The sequence below is a fragment of the Poecile atricapillus genome, chromosome 33 (assembly GCF_030490865.1).
Source record: "Poecile atricapillus isolate bPoeAtr1 chromosome 33, bPoeAtr1.hap1, whole genome shotgun sequence".
NCBI classification, from domain to species: domain Eukaryota; kingdom Metazoa; phylum Chordata; class Aves; order Passeriformes; family Paridae; genus Poecile; species Poecile atricapillus.
The window spans coordinates 2336158-2356943 of NC_081281.1; the positions used below are offsets into that span (position 1 = coordinate 2336158).

The window sequence follows — 20786 nt, forward strand, 5'->3', positions numbered from 1 at the left end:
CCAGTTTTGGAGGAGGTGACCCAGTTTTGGAGGTGGGCTGGTGACAGAGGGTGGCAGAACCTTCCTGGGCACGGAAAGCACCCGGTGCCAGCGTGGGTGGGGAAGATGAGAAACTGCTCTCCTTGCCAAGCTTCTATCAGCCCTGCTCAGGAGCCAACAGCTGCAGCAGCCACACGGGGCGGGTGCTTTCCTTCCCCCAAACACCTCCTGCCACCGCTTTCAGGAGCCCACAGCGAGTCTCACATGAACTGGAGACCCTGGGGGTTCCTTCCCATTCAAATTCTGTGATTCTGGCCAAGGGGAGATGATCGGGGGGTGATGGTGTCCATGGGGAGGGGGTGATGCTGTCCCTTTTGGGGTGCAGGATGAGGGGTCTGGGGGCAGTCCTGTCCCTTTTGGGGTGCAGGATGAGGAGTCTGGGGGTGATGGTGTCCCTTTTGGGGTGCAGGATGAGGGGTCTGAGGGCAGTCCTGTCCCTTTTGGGGGTGCAGGATGAGGAGTCTGGGGGTGATGGTGTCCCTTTTGGGGTGCAGGATGAGGGGTCTGGGAGTGATGCTGTCCCTTTGTGGTGCAGGATGAGGGGTCTGAGGGCAGTCCTGTCCTTTTTGGGGTGCAGGATGAGGGGTCTGAGGGCAGTCCTGTCCTTTTGGGGTGCAGGATGAGGGGTCTGAGGGCAGTCCTGTCCTTTTTGGGGTGCAGGATGAGGGGTCTGAGGGCAGTCCTGTCCTTTTTGGGGTGCAGGATGAGGGGTCTGAGGGCAGTCCTGTCCCTTTTGGGGTGCAGGATGAGGGGTCCGGGGGCAGTCCTGTCCCTTTTGGGGTGCAGGATGAGGGGTCTGAGGGCAGTCCTGTCCCTTTTGGGGTGCAGGATGAGGGGTCCGGGGGCAGTCCTGTCCCTTTTGGGGTGCAGGATGAGGGGTCTGGGGGCAGTCCTGTCCTTTTTGAGGTGCAGGATGAGGGGTCTGAGGGCAGTCCTGTCCCTTTTGGGGTGCAGGATGAGGGGTCTGGGGGCAGTCCTGTCCTTTTTGGGGTGCAGGATGAGGGGTCTGGGGGTGATGGTGTCCATGGGGGTGCAGGATGAGGGGTCTGGGGGCAGTCCTGTCCTTTTTGAGGTGCAGGATGAGGGGTCTGAGGGCAGTCCTGTCCTTTTTGGGGTGCAGGATGAGCCAGCAGCGGCAGCTCCCGGGGCTCCCGAGCCCCGCGGGGCCGGTACCGGAGAGCAGCGGCGGCGCCACTGCGCATGCGCAGAGCCCGGGGTGCAGTACCGGCCTTTGGCCACCGGGCGGCGGCAGCGCCCTGCGGGAGGGAGGGGCTGACCCGGTCCGGGACCCCCCCGGTACCGCCCCCGGTACCGCCCCCGGTACCGGATCCTCTGGTACCGCCCCCGGTACTGCCTCTGGTACCGCCTCCGGTACCGCCCCCGGTACCGCATCCCCTGTTACCGCCTCTGGTACTGGATCCCCTGGTACCGCCCCCGGTACCGGATCCTCTGGTACCGCCTCTGCTACCGCATCCCCTGGTACCGCCTCCAGTACTGCCTCTGGTACCGCCCCCGGTACCGGATCCTCTGGTACCGCCTCCGGTACCGCCCCCGGTACCGCCTCCGGTACCAAGGTACCGCCTCCGGTATCGCATCTGGTACTGCATCCGGTAACGCCTCTGGTACAGCCTCTGGTACCGCCTCCGGTACCAGGGTACCGCCTCTGGTACCGTCTCCGGTACCGCCCCCGGTACCGGATCCTCTGGTACCGCCCCCGGTACCGGATCCTCTGGTACCGCCTCCGGTACCGCCCCCGGTACCGCATCCCCTGTTACCGCCTCTGGTACTGGATCCCCTGGTACCGCCCCCGGTACCGGATCCTCTGGTACCGCCTCCGGTACCGCCCCCGGTACCGCCTCCGGTACTGCCTCCGGTACTGCCTCCGGTACCGCATCTGGTACCGCAACCCCCGGTACTGCCTCCGGTACCGCCTCCGGTACCGCCTCTGGTACCGCCTTTGGTACCGCCTCCGGTATCGCCTCCGGTACCGGATCCCCCGGTACCACCTCCGGTACCGCCTCTGGTCCGGGACCCACCCCCGGTACCGCCTCTGGTCCCACCCCCCGCCCAGAGCCGCCCCCAGTACCGGCCCGGTCCGCGCTCCCGGCCCGTCCTGCTCTCCTGCAGCTCCCGCGGGATGAGGCCCTGGGGACCCCCGGGGCCCAAAGAACCGGGAATTTCTTCCCTTCGGTTGGAATCTCCGTTCTGCAGAGCACCCCTGGGACGGGGCTGGGCTGGGAGGTGGAATCTGCTCTCCCCAGGAGGTTCTGCTCCAGCTCCAGGAGCCCCTGGAACCACGGAACCACAGGATCAAGGAATGATCTGGGGGGAAAAGGACCTTGGATCCCATCCCATGGATCCCACCCCACCCCACCCCATCCCATCCCATCCCATCCCATCCCATGGATCCCATCCCATGGATCCCATCCCATCCCATGGATCCCATCCCATCCCATCCCATCCCATCCCATGGATCCCATCCCATCCCATCCCATCCCATCCCATCCCATCCCATCCCATCCCATCCCATCCCATCCCATCCCATGGATCCCATCCCATCCCATCCCATGGATCCCATCCCATCCCATCCCATCTCATGGATCCCATCCCATCCCATCCCATCCCATCCCATCCCATCCCATCCCACCCTGTCCCATCCCATCCCATCCCATCCCATCCCATCCCATCCCATCCCATCCCATCCCATCCCATCCCATCCCATGGATCCCATCCCATCCCACCCCATCCCATCCCATCCCAGGGACTCTTTCCACCATCCCAGGCTGTTCCAAACCTCATCCAGCCTGGCCTTGGGCAGTTCCAGGGGTGCAGGGACAGCCCCAGCTGTGTCCCCACCAAACCCTGTCCCCAGGTGCCACAGCCACACAATTTTTAATCCCTCTGGGGATGATGGCTCTGCCACTGCCCTGGGAAGTCTCTTCCGATGCCTGACAACTCTTTCCATGAAGATTTTTTTCCTAATATCTATTTTAAATCTCCATGGCACAGCCTGAGGCCGTTCCCTCTCCTCCTGTCGCTGTTCCCTGGGAGAAATCCCGACCCCCCCGGCTGCCAGGGACTTGTGCAGAGCCAGAAATTCCCCCTGAGCCTCCTTTGCTCCAGCCTGAGCCCCTTCCCAGCTCCCTCAGGAATTCTCCAAACCCTTCCCAGCTCCCTCAGGGATTCTCCAGCCCCTTCCCAGCTCCCTCAGGAATTCTCCAGCCCCTTCCCAGCTCCCTCAGGAATTCTCCAGCCCCTTCCCAGCTCCCTCAGGAATTCTCCAGCCCCTTCCCAGCTCCCTCAGGAATTCTCCAGCCCCTTCCCAACTCCCTCAGGAATTCTCCAAACCCTTCCCAGCTCCCTCAGGGATTCTCCAGCCCTTCCATGTTTTTCCAAGCTGCCCAGGGCGGGTTCCAGGTGTCCTGCAGTGTCCCTGGCACAGGGAGCAGCAATCCTGCCCTTGGCCATGAGCAATCCCCTGCCAGGACCTGCCCAGCACCTCCCCACCCTCACCAGGTGCTTTCCTTCCTTCCTCCTCCTCCTCCTCGAGCACGCCAAGGAGGAAGCTCTGAGCGTGCCCTGGGACAGGGACAATTCCTGCTCCATCCTCCAGGCTCCTCAGCCCGCCTGGGGAAATGAGATCCTCGTTCTGTGCCTTCCCCGGGCACAGCAAAACCCCAGATGTGCCCCAAAAAAGGGACCCAAACCGGGCTGGGGATGGAGCCCCTGCCCTGGGCCGGGTTTTTGGGGGTCAGGTTCCTCTCCAGGAGCACAGGAGGCTCCAAATCCCCCCCGGACACCCCCGGGGCTCTGTCCCTGCCCGGAGATGTTCCCGTGACGGGCCGGGGGTGGCACAGGGGGGACAGGGAAGGGAAGGAAGCGGCTCTGACGTGGCTGTGGCGATGACACAAAGGGACAAACCCGGCTGAGCTGGGGCTCCTGCGCTCCCCGGGACCGGGGTTTGCCAATCCCCGGCTGGGGGGGTGAGGTTTGGGGCTGGATGTTGGGGACAGCAGGACCCTGGGCCAGCCCCACACCCCTCATCATCACCGGGGTCACCCCAGAGTGTCCACACCTGGCCTTGGGGTGTCCCCAGTGTCCCCCTGTCCCACAGCAGCCTGGCCTTGGGGTGTCCCCTGTGTCCCCAGTGTCCCCCTGTCCCACAGCAGCCTGGCCGTGGGGTGTCCCCAGTGTCCCCAGTGTCCCCAATATCCCCTGTGTCCCCAGTGTCCCCTGTGTCCCCAGTGTCCCCAGTGTCCCTGTCCCACAGCAGCCTGGCCATGGGGTGTCCCCAGTGTCCCTTGTCACCCCAGTGTCCCCAGTGTCCCCAGTGTCCCCAGTGTCCCCAGTGTCCCCAGTGTCCCCAGTGTCCCCCTGTGTCCCCAGTGTCCCCACTCTCCCCAGTGTCCCCAGTGTCCCCAGTGTCCCCAGTGTCCCCTGTCACCCCAGTGTCCCCAGTGTCCCTGTCCCACAGCAGCCTGGCCTTGGGCTGTTCCTGTCACCCCTCCCCGTCCATCCCTGGCCATGGGGTCATCCCAGCCCCACACATCCCAAATCATTCACCTCCCCCCGCCCACGTCCCCAGGAGCACTGGGAGCTCACTGGGGAGCACTGGGGAGCACTGGGAGCTGACTGGGAGCTGACTGGGAGCTGACTGGGAGCACTGGGAGCTGACTGGGAGCACTGGGAGCTGACTGGGAGCTGACTGGGAGCACTGGGAGCTCACTGGGAGCACTGGGAGCACTGGGAGCTGACTGGGAGCACTGGGAGCACTGGGAGCTCACTGGGGAGCACTGGGAGCTGACTGGGAGCACTGGGAGCACTGGGAGCTGACTGGGAGGTGACTGGGAGCACTGGGAGCTGACTGGGAGCTGACTGGGAGCTGACTGGGAGCACTGGGAGCTCCCCAGTGGGCAGTGCCCGGGGCGGTGGCGCTGGGACAGGAACGCCGTGTCCTGCCAGAACATTCCAGAATGAGTCACCGCTGCCTCCTGCCCGGGCAGGTCCCGGCCCCGCACCCACTGACCCCTGTCCTGTCGGCGGGACACCTCCTGTGCTCCCCATAACCCCAAAATCACCCTAAACCACCCCAAAATCAACCTAAACCACCCCAAAATCAACCTAAACCACCCCAAAATCACCCCTAAACCACCCCAAAATCAACCTAAACCACCCCAAACCCCCCTAAACCACCCCAAAATCAACCTAAACCACCCCAAACCCCCCTAAACCACCCCAAACCCCCCTAAACCACCCCAAAATCAACCTAAACCACCCCAAAACCCACCTAAACCACCCCAAAACCCCCCTAAACCACCCCAAAATCAACCTAAACCACCCCAAAATCAACCTAAACCACCCCAAAATCAACCTAAACCACCCCAAAATCCCCCTTAAACCACCCCAAAACCCCCCTAAACCACCCCCAAACCCCCCTAAACCACCCCAAAACCCCCTAAACCACCCCAAAATCAACCTAAACCACCCCAAAACCCCCCTAAACCACCCCAAAACACCCCAAATCCCCCCAAACCTCACCCACTAACACCTCCTGTGCTCCCCATAACCCCAAAATCAACCTAAACCACCCCAAAACCCCCTAAACCACCCCAAATCCCCCCTAAACCACCCCAAAATCACCCCTAAACCACCCCAAAATCAACCTAAACCACCCCAGAACCCCCTAAACCACCCCAAAACCCCCTAAACCACCCCAAAATCAACCTAAACCACCCCAAAACCCCCCTAAACCACCCCAAATCCCCCCTAAACCACCCCAAAATCAACCTAAACCACCCCAAAACTCCCTAAACCACCCCAAAATCAACCTAAACCACCCCAAAATCAACCTAAACCACCCCAAAATCAACCTAAACCACCCCAAAACCCCCTAAACCACCCCAAAATCAACCTAAACCACCCCAAAATCAACCTAAACCACCCCAAAATCAACCTAAACCACCCCAAAACTCCCTAAACCACCCCAAACCCCCCCTAAACCACCCCAAAATCAACCTAAACCACCCCAAAACCCCCCTAAACCACCCCAAATCCCCCCAAACCTCATCCACTCAACACCTCCTGTGCCGCCATAACCCCAAAACTCCCCAAAAACCCCCCCAAAATCCCCCCAAATCCCCCCAAATCCCCCCCAAACCTCATCCACTCAACACCTCCTGTGCCCCCCATAACCCCTAAACCCCCCCGAGGAAGAGGAGGAGGAAGAAGAGAAGGAGAAAAGGAGGGTGAGGATGAGGAGGAGGAGAAGGAGAAAAGAAGGAGGAAAAAGGAGGGTGAGGAGGAAGAGGAGGATGAGGAGGAGGAAGAGGAGAAAAGGAGGGTGAGGGTGAGGATGAGGATGAGGATGAGGATGAGGATGAGGAGAAGGAAGAGGAAGAGGAGGAGGGTGAGGATGAGGATGAGGAGGAGGAAGAGGAGGAGGATGAGGAAGAGGAAGAGGAGGATGAGGATGAGGAAGAGGAGAAAAGGAGGGTGAGGGTGAGGGTGAGGGTGAGGATGAGGGTGAGGATGAGGATGAGGAAGAGGATGAGGATGAGGAAGAGGAGGAGCTCCTGTTAAGGGGGGCTGGAGCAGGGGCTGAGGTTTCACACGCTCACGGCGGGAGCTCAGCCGCACCCGCCCACCCTCGAAACGCAGCTCCAAATGCCCCGAATTTCTGTGATTTCAGCCCAAATGAGTCACCCGCCCCCGGCTCCTCCCCACGCGGGGACAACCCCGGGGAACCGGGGGGGTTCAGCACCCCCAAACCCCCGGGGCCATTCCCCTGGCAGGGGAGGGGTTAATGCTGCTCCAGGCAGCCCCTGTGCCCCCCAAAACCATTCCTGAACCCCAAAACCATCTCTGTACCCCCATCCCTGCACCCCCATCTCTGCACCCCAAAACCATCCCTGCCCCCCAAAACCATCTCTGCACCCCCATCCCTGCCCCCCAAAACCATCCCTGCACCCCCAAAACCATCTCTGCCCCCCAAAACCATTCCTGAACCCCAAATCCATCTCTGCCCCCCAAAACCATCCCTGCACCCCCAAAACCATCTCTGCACCCCCAAAACCATCCCTGCAACCCCAAAACCATCCCTGCACCCCCAAAACCATCCCTGCACCCCAAAACCATCCCTGAACCCCAAAACCATCTCTGTACCCCCATCTCTGCCCCTCAAATCCATCCCTGCACCCCCATCCCTGCACCCCAAAACCATCCCTGCACCCCAAAACCATCTCTGCACCCCAAAACCATCTCTGCACCCCAAAACCATCTCTGCACCCCCATCCCTGCCCCCCAAAACCATCCCTGCACCCCAAAACCATCCCTGCACCCCCATCCCTGCCCCCCAAAACCATCTCTGCACCCCCAAAACCATCCCTGCACCCCAAAACCATCCCTGCACCCCCAAAACCATCCCTGCACCCCCAAACCATCCCTGCACCCCCATCCCTGCACCCCCAAAACCATCCCTGCCCCCCAAAACCATCCCTGCACCCCCAAACCATCCCTGCACCCCCAAAACCATCCCTGCACCCCCAAACCATCCCTGCACCCCCATCCCTGCACCCCCAAAACCATCCCTGCACCCCCAAACCATCCCTGCACCCCTATCCCTGCACCCCCAAAACCATCCCTGCACCCCCAAAACCATCTCTGCCCCCCAAAACCATCCCTGCATCCCCAAAACCATCTCTGCACCCCCAAAACCATCTCTGCACCCCCAAAACCATCCCTGCACCCCCAAATCCATCCCTGCACCCCCAAACCATCTCTGCACCCCCAAAACCATCCCTGCACCCCCATCCCTGCACCCCCAAAACCATCCCTGCACCCCCATCTCTGCCCCCCAAAACCATCCCTGCACCCCCAAACCATCTCTGCCCCCAAAACCATCTCTGCACCCCCAAAACCATCCCTGCACCCCAAAACCATCTCTGCACCCCCAAATCCATCCCTGCACCCCCAAAACCAACTCTGCCCCCAAAACCATCCCTGCACCCCCATCCCTGCACCCCCAAACCATCTCTGCACCCCCAAACCATCTCTGCCCCTCAAATCCATCCCTGCACCCCCAAAACCATCCCTGCACCCCCAAAACCATCTCTGCACCCCCAAAACCATCCCTGCACCCCCAAATCCATCCCTGCACCCCAAAACCATCCCTGTACCCCCATCTCTGCACCCCCAAAACCATCTCTGCACCCCAAAACCATCTCTGCACCCCCATCTCTGCACCCCCAAACCATCCCTGCACCCCCATCTCTGCCCCCCAAAACCATCCCTGCACCCCCAAAACCATCCCTGCACCCCAAAACCATCCCTGCACCCCCAAAACCATCTCTGCACCCCCAAATCCATCCCTGCACCCCCAAAACCATCCCTGCACCCCCATCTCTGCCCCTCAAATCCATCCCTGCACCCCCAGCATCTCCCCAGGGACCCCTCCCTGCCCCATAGATGGGGGAAAGGGCAGTGACCCCCCCAAAGGGAAACCTCAGCCCCCCCAAAGGGAAACCTCAGCCCCCCCAAAGCTCTCGGAGCCCCCCAAAATCCACACCCGGGGAGGCACCGGGGGCAGGACCCGGCACCAGTTTGGGGATTTTTGCCAACTGGGGGATTTTTATATTTGCATGAGATTTCGGGGTGGGGCTCGGCCCAGCTGCTTCCCCAACATTTCCCGCACCCCAAAACCCAGCCAGAGCCCCGGAGCAATTGGGGGGACCCCAAAAGTGTCGCACCCCCCTTTCCCCAGCAGCTGCTGCTGTTTTTTAATCTTTAATCTCGCCCCCCTCCTCTTCCCCTCCGCTCTTTATTTTCAGCCCAGTTCGGGGAAGCGGCGGCGGCTTCTGCGAAAAGCCCCGGCAGGGACGGAAATGGAAACCTCGGGGTTATCGGCGGGGCCAGGCGGCTTCCAGGAAACGCACCCCAAAAACTGCACCAGGGAACCGCACCCCAAAAACTGCTGCGGGAACCGCACCCCAAAACTGCCCCAGGGACCCCAAAACTGCTGCAGGGACCCCAAAACTGCTGCAGGAACCCCAAAACTGCACCAGGGAACCGCACCCCAAAACTGCTGCAGACACCCCAAAACTGCTGCGGGAACCGCACCCCAAAACTGCTGCAGACACCCCAAAACTGCACCAGGGACCCCAAAACTGCTGCAGGAACCGCACCCCAAAAACTGCTGCGGGAACCGCACCCCAAAACTGCTGCAGGGAACCTAAAACTGCTGCAGACACCCCAAAACTGCTGCGGGAACCGCACCCCAAAAACTGCTGCAGACACCCCAAAACTGCCACAGACACCCCAAAACTGCTGCAGGAACCCCAAAACTGCTGCAGACACCCCAAAACTGCCACAGACACCCCAAAACTGCTGCAGGAACCCCAAAACTGCTGCAGACACCCCAAAACTGCTGCAGGGACCCCAAAACTGCTGCAGGAACCCCAAAACTGCTGCAGGGACCCCAAAACTGCACCAGACACCCCAAAACTGCTGCAGGGACCCCAAAACTGCTGCAGGAACCGCACCCCAAAACTGCTGCAGACACCCCAAAACTGCTGCAGGAACCCCAAAACTGCTGCAGGGACCCCAAAACTGCTGCAGACACCCCAAAACTGCCCCAGGGACCCCAAAACTGCTGCAGACACCCCAAAACTGCTGCGGGAACCGCACCCCAAAACTGCTGCAGACACCCCAAAACTGCTGCAGACACCCCAAAACTGCCACAGACACCCCAAAACTGCTGCGGGAACCGCACCCCAAAACTGCTGCAGACACCCCAAAACTGCTACAGGAACCCCAAAACTGCTGCAGACACCCCAAAACTGCTGCAGACACCCCAAAACTGCTGCAGGGACCCCAAAACTGCTGCAGGAACCCCAAAACTGCACCAGGGAACCGCACCCCAAAACTGATACAGAAACCCTAAACTGCAACAGGAACCCCAACACTGCTGCAGGGACCCCAAAACTGCTACAGACACCCCAAAACTGCTGCAGACACCCCAAGACTGCTGCAGGAACCCCAAAACTGCTGTGGGAACCACACCCCAAACTGCACCAGGGACCCCAAAACTGCTCCAGGCCCCTGCAGCCCAATTCCCCCCATTCCTGACACCCACCCCAACCTCTGTGAGCCACCAGCACCCCAAATTCCACCTGCACCCCAAATAATTCCACCAGCACCCCAAATAATTCCACCTGCACCCCAAATAATCCCACCTGCACCCCAAATAATTCCACCTGCACCCCAGATTCCACCTGCACCCCAAATAATCCCACCTGCACCCCAAATTCCACCTGCACCCCAAATAATTCCACCAGCACCCCAAATTCCACCTGCACCCCAAATAATTCCACCTGCACCCCAAATTCCACCAGCACCCCAAATAATCCCACCTGCACCCCAAATAATTCCACCTGCACCCCAAATAATTCCACCTGCACCCCAAATTCCACCAGCACCCCAAGCTCCCCCAGATATCCCCACCCAAACTGTGGGAGCCATCAGCACCCTAAACCCCGAGCTCCCCCTGCACCCCAACCACCCACACCCAAATTTAGGATGTCCCAAACTCTTGGGGGAACCCCAAAAACCTCAAATCTGCCCCCCCAAGCCCCCAGCCCCCCCTTTTTTTGCATATTTCCATGGCAAAGACCCAGTTTTGCATTTAGGCCCCACCGCACTCCGGGGAAACCAAACAGACCCAAAATAGTCCCCACAGCCACAGCATTTTAAAAAAAAATATAAAAATTTAAAAAAAACCAAAACAAAACAACAGGAAAAAAAAATCCCCAAACCAAAACAAAAACCACCCCAAAAAAAGCAGCAAACCCACACCCAGCAGCTTTCTGCAGCCTGGGCACAGCAGGGCTGAGTCACTCAGGGCTGGGTTTGGGAGCCTGTCCCCAAAAAAAGGGACTTGGTGACCCAGGGATGGCAGCCCTGGAACAGATTTGGGGCAGGATTGATTTGGGGCAGGATTGATTTGGGGCAGGATTGATTGATTGATTTGGGGCAGGATTGATTGATTTTGGGGCAGGATTGATTGATTTTGGGGCAGGATTGATTGATTTTAGGGCAGGATTGATTTTGGGGCAGGATTGATTTTGGATCAGGATTGATTTTGGATCAGGATTGATTTTAGGGCAGGATTGATTTTGGATCAGGATTGATTTGGGGGCAGGATTGATTTTAGGGCAGGATTGATTGATTTTAGGGCAGGATTGATTTTAGGGCAGGACTGATTTTAGGGCAGGATTGATTTTGGATCAGGATTGATTTGGGGCAGGATTGATTTGGGGCAGGATTGATTCTGGGGCAGGATTGATTTTAGGGCAGGATTGATCCTGGATCAGGATTAATTTTGGATCAGGATTGATTTGGGGCAGGATTGATTTGGGGCAGGATTGATTTTAGGGCAGGATTGATTTTAGGGCAGGATTGATTTTAGGGCAGGATTGAGTTTGGATCAGGATTGATTTTGGATCAGGATTGATTCTGGATCAGGATTGATTTTGGGGCAGGATTGATTTTGGGGCAGGATTGATTCTGGGTCAGGATTGAATTTAGGGCAGGATTGATCCTGGATCAGGATTGATTTTGGATCAGGATTGATTTGGGGCAGGATTGATTCTGGGGCAGGATTGATTTTGGGGCAGGATTGATTGATTTTGGATCAGGATTGATTTCAGGGCAGGATTGATTCTGGATCAGGATTGATTTTGGGGCAGGATTGATTTTGGGATAGGATTGATTTTGGGGCAGGATTGATTCTGGACCAGGATTGATTTTGGAGCAGGATTGATTTTGGAGCAGGATTGATTGATTTTAGGACAGGATTGATTGATTTTGGGGCAGGATTGATTGATTTTGGAGCAGGATTGATTGATTTTAGGGCAGGATTGATTGATTTTAGGGCAGGATTGATTGATTTTGGGGCAGGATTGATTGATTTTGGGGCAGGATTGATTGATTTTGGGGCAGGATTGATTGATTTTGGGGCAGGATTGATTGATTTTGGGGCAGGATTTTGCCTCTCCAGAGGGATTTTCCAGCTGAAGCTCCCCCAGCAGAGCTGCTGCTCATGGAGCCGAGAGAGGAACAAATCCACCCCAAACGTGCAGGGATGGGAATCTGGGGACCACAGGGGAGGTCTGGGGGTGCAGGGACCCCCTAAAAAGGGAGGAAAAGTGATCTCCACATCCCCTGAGAAGTGGGGAAACTGCAGCACCATGCAGGAGACCCAAACCAGTGCTGGGTGAGACCCTGGCACAGGTTTTCCAGAGAATTGTGGATTCCCCATCCCTGAATTGTGGATTCCCCATCCCTGAATTTTGGATCCCCCATCCCTGAACTGTGGATTCCCCATCCCTGAACTGTGGATTCCCCATCCCTGAATTGTGGATTCCCCATCCCTGAATTTTGGATTCCCTATCCCTGAATTTTGGATTCCCCATCCCTGAACTGTGGATTCCCCATCCCTGAATTTTGAATTCCCCATCCTTGAACTGTGGATTCCCCATCCCTGAATTTTGGATTCCCCACCCCTGAACTGTGGATTCCCCATCCCTGAATTGTGGATTCCCCAACCCTGAATTTTGGATTCCCATCCCTGAATTTTGGATTCCCCATCCCTGAATTGTGGATTCCCCATCCCTGAATTTTGGATTCCCCATCCCTGAATTTTGAATTCCCCATCCCTGAATTTTGAATTCCCCATCCCTGAATTTTGAATTCCCCATCCCTGAATTTTGAATTCCCCATCCCTGAATTTTGAATTCCCCATCCCTGAATTGTGATTTCTCATCCCTGAATTTTGGATTCCCCATCCTTGAATTGTGGATCCCCCATCCCTGAACTGTGGATTCCCCATCCCTGAATTTTGGATTCCCCATCCCTGAACTGTGGATTCCCCATCCCTGGACAAGGCTTGGATCAGCCTCCAACCACCCCCAGAGGCTTTTCCAAAATTCCTGCTCCTCTGTGGGGCAGCACAAGAGCTCAGCCCCTCCCTGGGGGAAACCTCGAGTTTGGTACCAGAGGAATGAGAACAAAAAAAAAAAAAAAAAAAGACATTTATTGACCAAAGTAGAGCTTGTTTTGCACACAAGCAGGGCCTGGCTGTAGCACCATCGCTGAGCTGGGCAGGGCTCAGGCTCCAGGTCACGTCCTGGGGACAAGGACGGTGCCAGCAGGGGAGCCCAGGCCAGCCCTGAGGAACCTGCAGGAGCTGCAGGACTGAGGCAGAGGCAGCCCCAGGACGTTTTACATTCAAACATCAGCTTTGTCCAGCTCATGGCTTGGAGGAGCAAGAGGAAGGGAAGAGAAAGGAAGTGGCCAGATGGATTTCCACAGCTCCCTGCCCCCAGCCAGGAGGGCAAGAGCCACCAAAAATAAGATTAAAACAAACAAAGGTCAGCTGTTGGCAGCCAGCCGTGGTCACACCGAGTCCACGAGGCCACTGCTGCTCCTCATCCTCCCTGGCTGTGCTGCTCAAGCACTTGAGATGAGTCAAGGCAGGAGGAGAGGCTTTGCCACAAAAATGCCACTTCCCGTGAGGAATGAAGCGCAGTGCACCCACCTTCACAATGAATTCCTCCTTTTTGTATCGTCAGCTCTGTAAAAATGTATATATTCTACAGATTTACAGCCATTTACAGGTTCTCTACATCCTCCCCAGCCCTGTGGAGGGTATTTTACACACTCACAAATGCACTGGCTGTTTCTCAGCTGTGTCTGTGCAGCCAGGAGAGGCTGCCTGGGCTCAGGACACGGCTGGGTGTGACCCCCCAGCCCCTCCAAGCCCCTTCCCCACGGGCAGGGATGGGGTGGGCACAGCTCTGCCCCTCCTGGCAGCACCTGGGGGCAGGTGAAGGCTGGCACAGCACTTCCAGCACCCAGTGCCTCTGCTCCAGCAGCTTTAGGCAGGGCAGCAGCAGCAGAAGGTGCCATTTCCAGAAAAAAAACCCACAACCACAAGCCTCAGACATCTGCTCCAGGCTCAGCTGCCTCACCCAGCCCAGGAGGAGCTGCTGGAGCTCCCAGACTGGGATCAAAGTGAAGCAAGTCCACTCCAGCTCCAAGGAAGCAGAGTTAACAACTCTTCCACGCTCTGTTCCCAAAGCAATAAATCCTCCAGCAGCACCCAGAGCCTCAGATCACACCTTCCTCTTCCTCAGGAATGAGCTGCTCCGGGGATGCCTCGGTGTCCTCCTCGGGTCAGCAGCACTCCCTGAGGGAGGGGCAGCTCTGCAGCCCCCAGAGCTGCAGCTCCCAAAGTCCTGGTCCTGGGCAGCTCCAGCCTCACCGGATCATGTAGGCCAAGCCAGCCCCCAGGCCAGCCACTCCTGCAAACGCCATCAGAACGTTCCGGATGCTGCCCTCCAGGTCCTCCACTCGGAAAAAGTCCACAAAGCCCTCCTGGGAGAGAGAAGGGAGGGTGTCAGTGTCCTGCCAGGCACCCCTCGTGGGGAGGAGGGCAGGGGAGGGGGGAACAGCCTGCCTGGCACGTCCTCTGTGCTCCCCCAGCCTCATTTCAGCCTGAATCATCATCCTCTGTGCTCCCCCAGCCTCATTTCAGTCTAAAACATCATCCCCTGTGCTCCCCCAGCCTCATTTCAGTCTAAAACATCATCCCCTGTGCTCCCCCAGCCTCATTTCAGTCTAAAACATCATCCTGTGCTCCCCCAGCCTCATTTCATCCTAAAACATCATCCCCTGTGCTCCCCCAGCCTCATTTCATCCTGAATCATCATCCTCTGTGCTCCCCCAGCCTCATTTCAGCCTGAATCATCATCCTCTGTGCTCCCCCAGCCTCATTTCATCCTAAAACATCATCCCCTGTGCTCCCCCAGCCTCATTTCATCCTAAAACATCATCCCCAGTGCTCCCCCAGCCTCATTTCATCCTGAAATATCATCCTCTGTGCTCCCCCAGCCTCATTCCAGCCTGAATCATCATCCTCTGTGCTCCCCCAGCCTCATTCCAGCACATCCTCTGTGCTCCCCCAGCCTCATTTCATCCTAAAACATCATCCCCTCTGCTCCCCCAGCCTCATTTCATCCTAAAACATCATCCCCTGTGCTCCCCCAGCCTCATTTCATCCTGAAACATCATCCTGTGCTCCCCCAGCCTCATTTCAGCCTGAATCATCATCCTGTGCTCCCCCAGCCTCATTTCATCCTAAAACATCATCCCCTCTGCTCCCCCAGCCTCATTTCAGCCTGAAACATCATCCCCTGTGCTCCCCCAGCCCCATTCCAGCCTGAAACATCATCCTGTGCTCCCCCAGCCCCATTCCAGCACATCCCCTGTGCTCCCCCAGCCTCATTCCAGCCTGAATCATCATCCTCTGTGCTCCCCCAGCCTCATTTCAGCCTGAAACATCATCCTGTGCTCCCCCAGCCTCATTTCAGCTTGAAACATCATCCTCTGTGCTCCCCCAGCCCCATTCCAGCACATTCTGTGCTCCCCCAGCCCCATTCCAGCACATTCCATGCTCCCCCAGCCCCATTTCATCCTAAAACATCCCCTGTGCTCCCCCAGCCCCATTCCAGCACATCCTCTGTGCTCCCCCAGCCCCATTCCAGCACATTCCGTGCTCCCCCAGCCCCATTCCAGCACATTCTGTGCTCCCCCAGCCCCATTCCAGCACATTCTGTGCTCCCCCAGCCCCATTCCAGCACATTCTGTGCTCCCCCAGCCCCATTCCAGCCTCCCCAGCAGCCATGGGCCAGCTCCAAGCACTCCCAGGCTTGTCCTGGCTCTGGGAATGCTGCCCCAGGCTGGGCTGGGACACATTTTCAGCTCAAACCACTTCAGGCAGCTCAGGATGAGTCGGTGCTGAAGCCCCACAACCCCCCTGACTCGGTGCTCCCTGGAAACAGTGAGTCAGCACTGACACAGAAACAGGAAAAGGCTCAGGAATGTTGGGAAAAGCTCTGGAATTTGGGGCTGGCAGTGACTCACCCAGCCCCCCTGGCTCTCCAGCCACTCTCTCTTGGAGGACACCAGGGCGTCTGTGATGATCCCAGCCAGGGAACTGATGCTCTGCTCCTGCTTGATGCTCTTCAGGTGCTTGGCCACGAAGGCTCCGAAGGCGATGAGCGTCACCACACGGCCCCAGTTGGTCACCCCATCGCTGAACAGGTGAGCAGCCACCTCCACCACCGACTGCAGGTCCTCCTCTTGCTGGATTTCCAGTTTCCGCAGCATTCCTGGAAGATTTGGGTTTAGGAGCACCAAAAACCCGCAGGAGGAGCGGGGACAGGGTTGAGCCCACCACCACTGGAGCTCCTGAAGCTGCAGGAGCCTCTCAGGGATGTGGAGAGGTTCCTCAGAGGGCTCTGCTGCTCTTCCTCACCTCTGGGCCAGACAAAACCCAGCCCCTGACACACTTTTATTTCCTTCCCCCTGTCTCAGGGCCAGCTGTGGTGTCTGAGCTCTCCACACTGCCCTGCTCAAGCTTTCCAACCTTCACCACATCACAACCTCAACCTGGGCTGGGCAGAGCCGCCAGGAGCAGCCAGACCTGTCCCACTTCATTAACCCAAGATCAAAGCTGGGAAATATAACTTTTTTTTCCCTAAATAATCATTTTTCTCTGATTCTGCTACATTTCTTCTGTGGTTTTCTTTCTCTTCCTGGTTTTCTCAGTCTCCTTTGGACTGAATTCCCCAGCTCGACCTCCAGTGCCCTGCCAAGCTTTTACGAAACCGAAAGGCGTTGCTGGTTGTTGTTGCTCAAACTTGCAGGAAGCCTTCCCGAGGCAGTTCCTTCTCAGCACTCAGGAAATCACCAGCCCTACGCAAGCCCTGGCCAGCTCACTGAGAATTCAGAGGAAAACACCGGGAATTCCCGAAATTCCCTGCCATATCCCAAAATTCCTCCTCTCAGGAGCCCAAAATTCCCAGAAATCCAGGGATTTTGGGATTTTTTTTTTTTCCATTCCTGGGTCCCTTTTCTCATTTTTCCTGGAGTTTTCCTCTTCATTCCTGTTTTTTACTGGCTCCAAACCTCCACCTTTTCCCAATCCTGTTTTTTTTTAGGCAGAATTCCCAATCTTTTTTCATTTCCAGGGCTGGAATCCAGGATTTTCTTAGTGATTTTTCCCTGATCCCACATTCCCAGAAATTCACGAAAATTCATCCTGATTCCCTCTAATTATTCCCGGGTTTTTCCCTCTAAATTAATCAGGAATTTGGATTCTAAATCCTTCATTTTAACCCGTGGAGGAGAAAAATGGGCTTGGGGGGGGCTGAAAAACGTGGGGAAGAACCTCGGGAATGGGATCAAAATCCACGGCTCAGCCTGGACATCGCTCCCAAGAATCATCCAACAAGCACGTCCGGGAATTGGGACAGAGGAACTGATCCCACTGCATTTCCCATCAAGGATGAAACTGAAGCTCTTTGTGTTCAACAAACAAAAAAAGCAGCCAAAAAAGCCCGACAAGCTGAGAAATTGGCACATCCTCCTGCAAGGTTTCAGCACAAAAAAACCTCAGGAGGAAAGGCAGAAACTGCTCTGCTCTGCTGGGCTCCATCCTGAGCCGGGATCAGGAGCAGCTCCAGGATGGGAGATCAGCCCCAAACCAGCCTGAGCCACACAAAACCAGGTCAAATCGGTCACTTCTCCTTTTTAATTCATCCCCAGGACACTGCACTGGGGGGAAACTTCCTACAGCTGCTTCAGGACCCTGCACAAGTGGGGAAATACATTAAAAGAGATTTCCCAGGGAAAATACATTAAAAGAGATTTCCCAGGGAAGCTGTGGCTGCCCTGGATCCCTGGAAATGTCCAAGGCCAGGTTGGGCAGAGCTTGGAGGTGTCCCTTCCATGGGCCCGGATGAGTTTTAAGATCTTATTTCAAGCCAAAGCATTTCATGGTTCTGTGAGCACATTGCCCAGGAGAATTCCCCCCATTAAAAAAATCCCCTTGCACCCAAACTGGGGGAAGTGGTGAGGATCTGAAACTCCTGAGCTAACTAATCTTTGGGCGTTTAGAATTATTTGCAGAGTCAGTCCGAGCCAAGGGGGACACGAGGAGGAACCAGGGCTAATCTGTAACTAAATTATCTCCTCTGCACACACCAACAGCGGCTCTGCCTCGTCCCGACGGAACAAAGTTCAGTTTCGTTTTTGATCATTTCCCAGCTGCTTTTATTTAACCCCTTGCGAGCCGAGGCCGCATCCCATGAATGACCCACCCGAGCCCCCTCCCCAAACCCCTCCGGCCACCGGGACCGGCGGCACCGGGCTCTGCAACGGAGAGGACGGAGGGATCGCGGTCTCCTGCCCGGATTGTCGGCGGACACACACCTTGAAAGGCGAGCTCGTGTTTCTGCATGACGCCGTCTCCGATCCTCCGCAGCGTCTCCAGCGACTTCTCCATCACCGCATCCCCCGCCGCGCCGGGCCGCCCGGGACCACCCAGGAGCCCCGGGAAAAGCTTCTTAGCGCTGGGCTGCGCCTCGCCCGCCACCTCCCGGAGGTAGCGGCTGATGAGCTCCAGCGAGTCCTGGCGGAGCCCGTCCGGGGGTCCCGGGGGGGTCCCGGGGAGCGAATCCCCGGCGGGGCCGCGCTCGGGCTCGGGCTCGCACCCGTCCAGCTCCTGCTCGGGGCGCCACAGAGCCGCGCCGCAGCCAATCAGCGCGCGGGGCGCCGCGCCTCGGCCAATCAGCGCGCGGGGGGGGTCGGCGCGGCCGGCGGCGGCCCCGGAGCGCTCGCGGGGCGGCTCCGCTGAGGCGGCGGCGGCGGCCGCGGGCTCCGGGCGCTCCCCCGGCCCGCCGGGGCTCAGCGCCGGGGAGCCGCCGCAGTACAGGTTGAAGCCGATGACGGCTTTCGGCTTCACGGAGAACATGGCGCCCGGTGCGAGCGGCCGGCGGCGTGCGGGCGGGACCGGCGCTGCCGGTTTATATAACCGGCGGCGGTGACGCCAAGGGGCGGGGCGGGGGCGGGACCGGGACCGGCCCCTTTTCCACCTCCGCTTCCGCTCCTCCGGCTGAAAAAACCGGGGAGTGACCGCCCCCTCCGACCCCCGACCCCGGTACACCCGGCCCGGTGGCTGCGGCTCTTCCCGGTACCGGGCAGCAGCTCCGGGCCGGGACCTCCCCCCTCATCCCTCCGAGCGCAGCGGGGGCCGGGACACCCCGAGGCAAAGCCCCCCCAGCAGCAGGGACCATCCTCATCATCCTCCTCATCATCCTCATCTTCATCATCCTCACCATCCTCATTATCCTCATCCTCGCCATCCTCCTCATCCTCCTCATCCTCCTCATCCTCATCTTCATCATCTTCACCATCCTCACCATCCTCATCCTCACCATCCTCATCATCCTCACCATCCTCATCATCCTCATCTTCATCATCCTCACCATCCTCACCATCCTCATCCTCACCATCCTCATCATCCTCACCATCCTCATTATCCTCATCCTCACCATCCTCCTCATCCTCCTCATCCTCCTCATCCTCACAGCCGTGTGTGTCCGCTGCCCTGCCCCATCCGGGGTTTCGCTCACGGTTCCGCAGCACCGAGCATCCCCCGCGGGACCCCGGAGCGGGGCTGAGCGTGCGGGGAGCCAGCACGGCCTCGCTGCAGGCACAGAAAGGGGGCTGGAGGTGGGGAGAGTGACCCAGCCCTGTGGGATTGCTCCAGGATGAAGGGTCTGGAGGTGGGGAGAGTGACCCAGCCCGGTGAGATTGCTCCAGGATGAGGGGTCTGGAGGTGGGGAGAGTGACCCAGCCCGGTGAGATTGCTCCAGAAAAGGGGGCTGGAGGTGGGGAGTGTGACCCAGCCTGGTGAGATTGCTCCAGAAAAGGGGGCTGGAGGTGGGGAGTGTGACCCAGCCTGGTGAGATTGCTCCAGAAAAGGGGGCTGGAGGTGGGGAGTGTGACCCAGCCTGGTGAGATTGCTCCAGGATGAGGGGTGATGGTTTTATGCTAAAACTGAGTAGATTTAGACTGTAAAAGTGAGTAGATACAGGGAAGAAATTTTTTATTATGCAGGTTATAAGACACTGAAACAGGTTGCCCAGAGGCAGATGTCCCATCCCTTGAAACATTCCAAGGCAGGAAGGACAGAGCCCTTGAGCAGCCTGATCTAGTGAAGATATCCCTGCTCATTGCAGGAGTAGATGGCCTTTAAGAGAAACTTCCAAGCCAAACTATTCCATGATTCTAAGGAATCCCACCTGGATCTGCTTGAAGCCCATTCTGACCTTGGCTCTCTTGTCTGGATGTTTGTGGGGAGCTGCCCCATTCTTTCCAGCCCTTGCTGCGTTGTCCCACATCTCCCCCAGGACTGAAATCTGCTGTACCCAGCTCAGAGAGGTCACCGAGCAGGGCAGGACCTGGCTGGGTCACCCTGGGGTCACTCTCGGCATCTTTGGGGCATTGGGTGTCAATTTTTTGTCTCCCTTGGCCACAGGCCCCTCCTTCACCCCTGGGACTGTGCAAGATGCCCTCAAAATCTGCCCTGTTTTGGGGAAAGCTTGGCCAGGGAAGAAGCCTCAGGGGTTTGTGCAGGTGGATCAGACCCTCCAAGGACAGGGAAACACTGTGGGTTTGCCCTGGGGCACTGAGGAAGGATGGGAGGTCTCCAACACCCCTTTGTTGGACCCATTTCCAGGGCTCTGCTCCATCCCCACCTCCCAGAAAATCCAGGATGGAGAGGAGGGGGCAAAGGCTCTGCTGTCCTGCAGGGCTGGGCCATTCCTATCTGAGAGCCAGTGACC

General features: G+C 57.8%; 1 protein-coding gene across 1 annotated transcript; it reads right to left on the minus strand.

The window, feature by feature from the left end:
* Positions 1 to 13107: 13107 nt before the first annotated feature.
* Positions 13108 to 18948, minus strand: MCL1 (MCL1 apoptosis regulator, BCL2 family member). The gene is made up of 3 exons (XM_058860428.1): positions 18370 to 18948; positions 16018 to 16265; positions 13108 to 14469 (listed from the first exon to the last, which is right to left on the minus strand). The coding sequence occupies exons 1-3, from the start codon at positions 18908 to 18910 to the stop codon at positions 14353 to 14355; spliced, it is 906 nt and encodes a 301-aa protein (XP_058716411.1). The 5' UTR covers positions 18911 to 18948; the 3' UTR covers positions 13108 to 14352.
* Positions 18949 to 20786: the final 1838 nt, after the last annotated feature.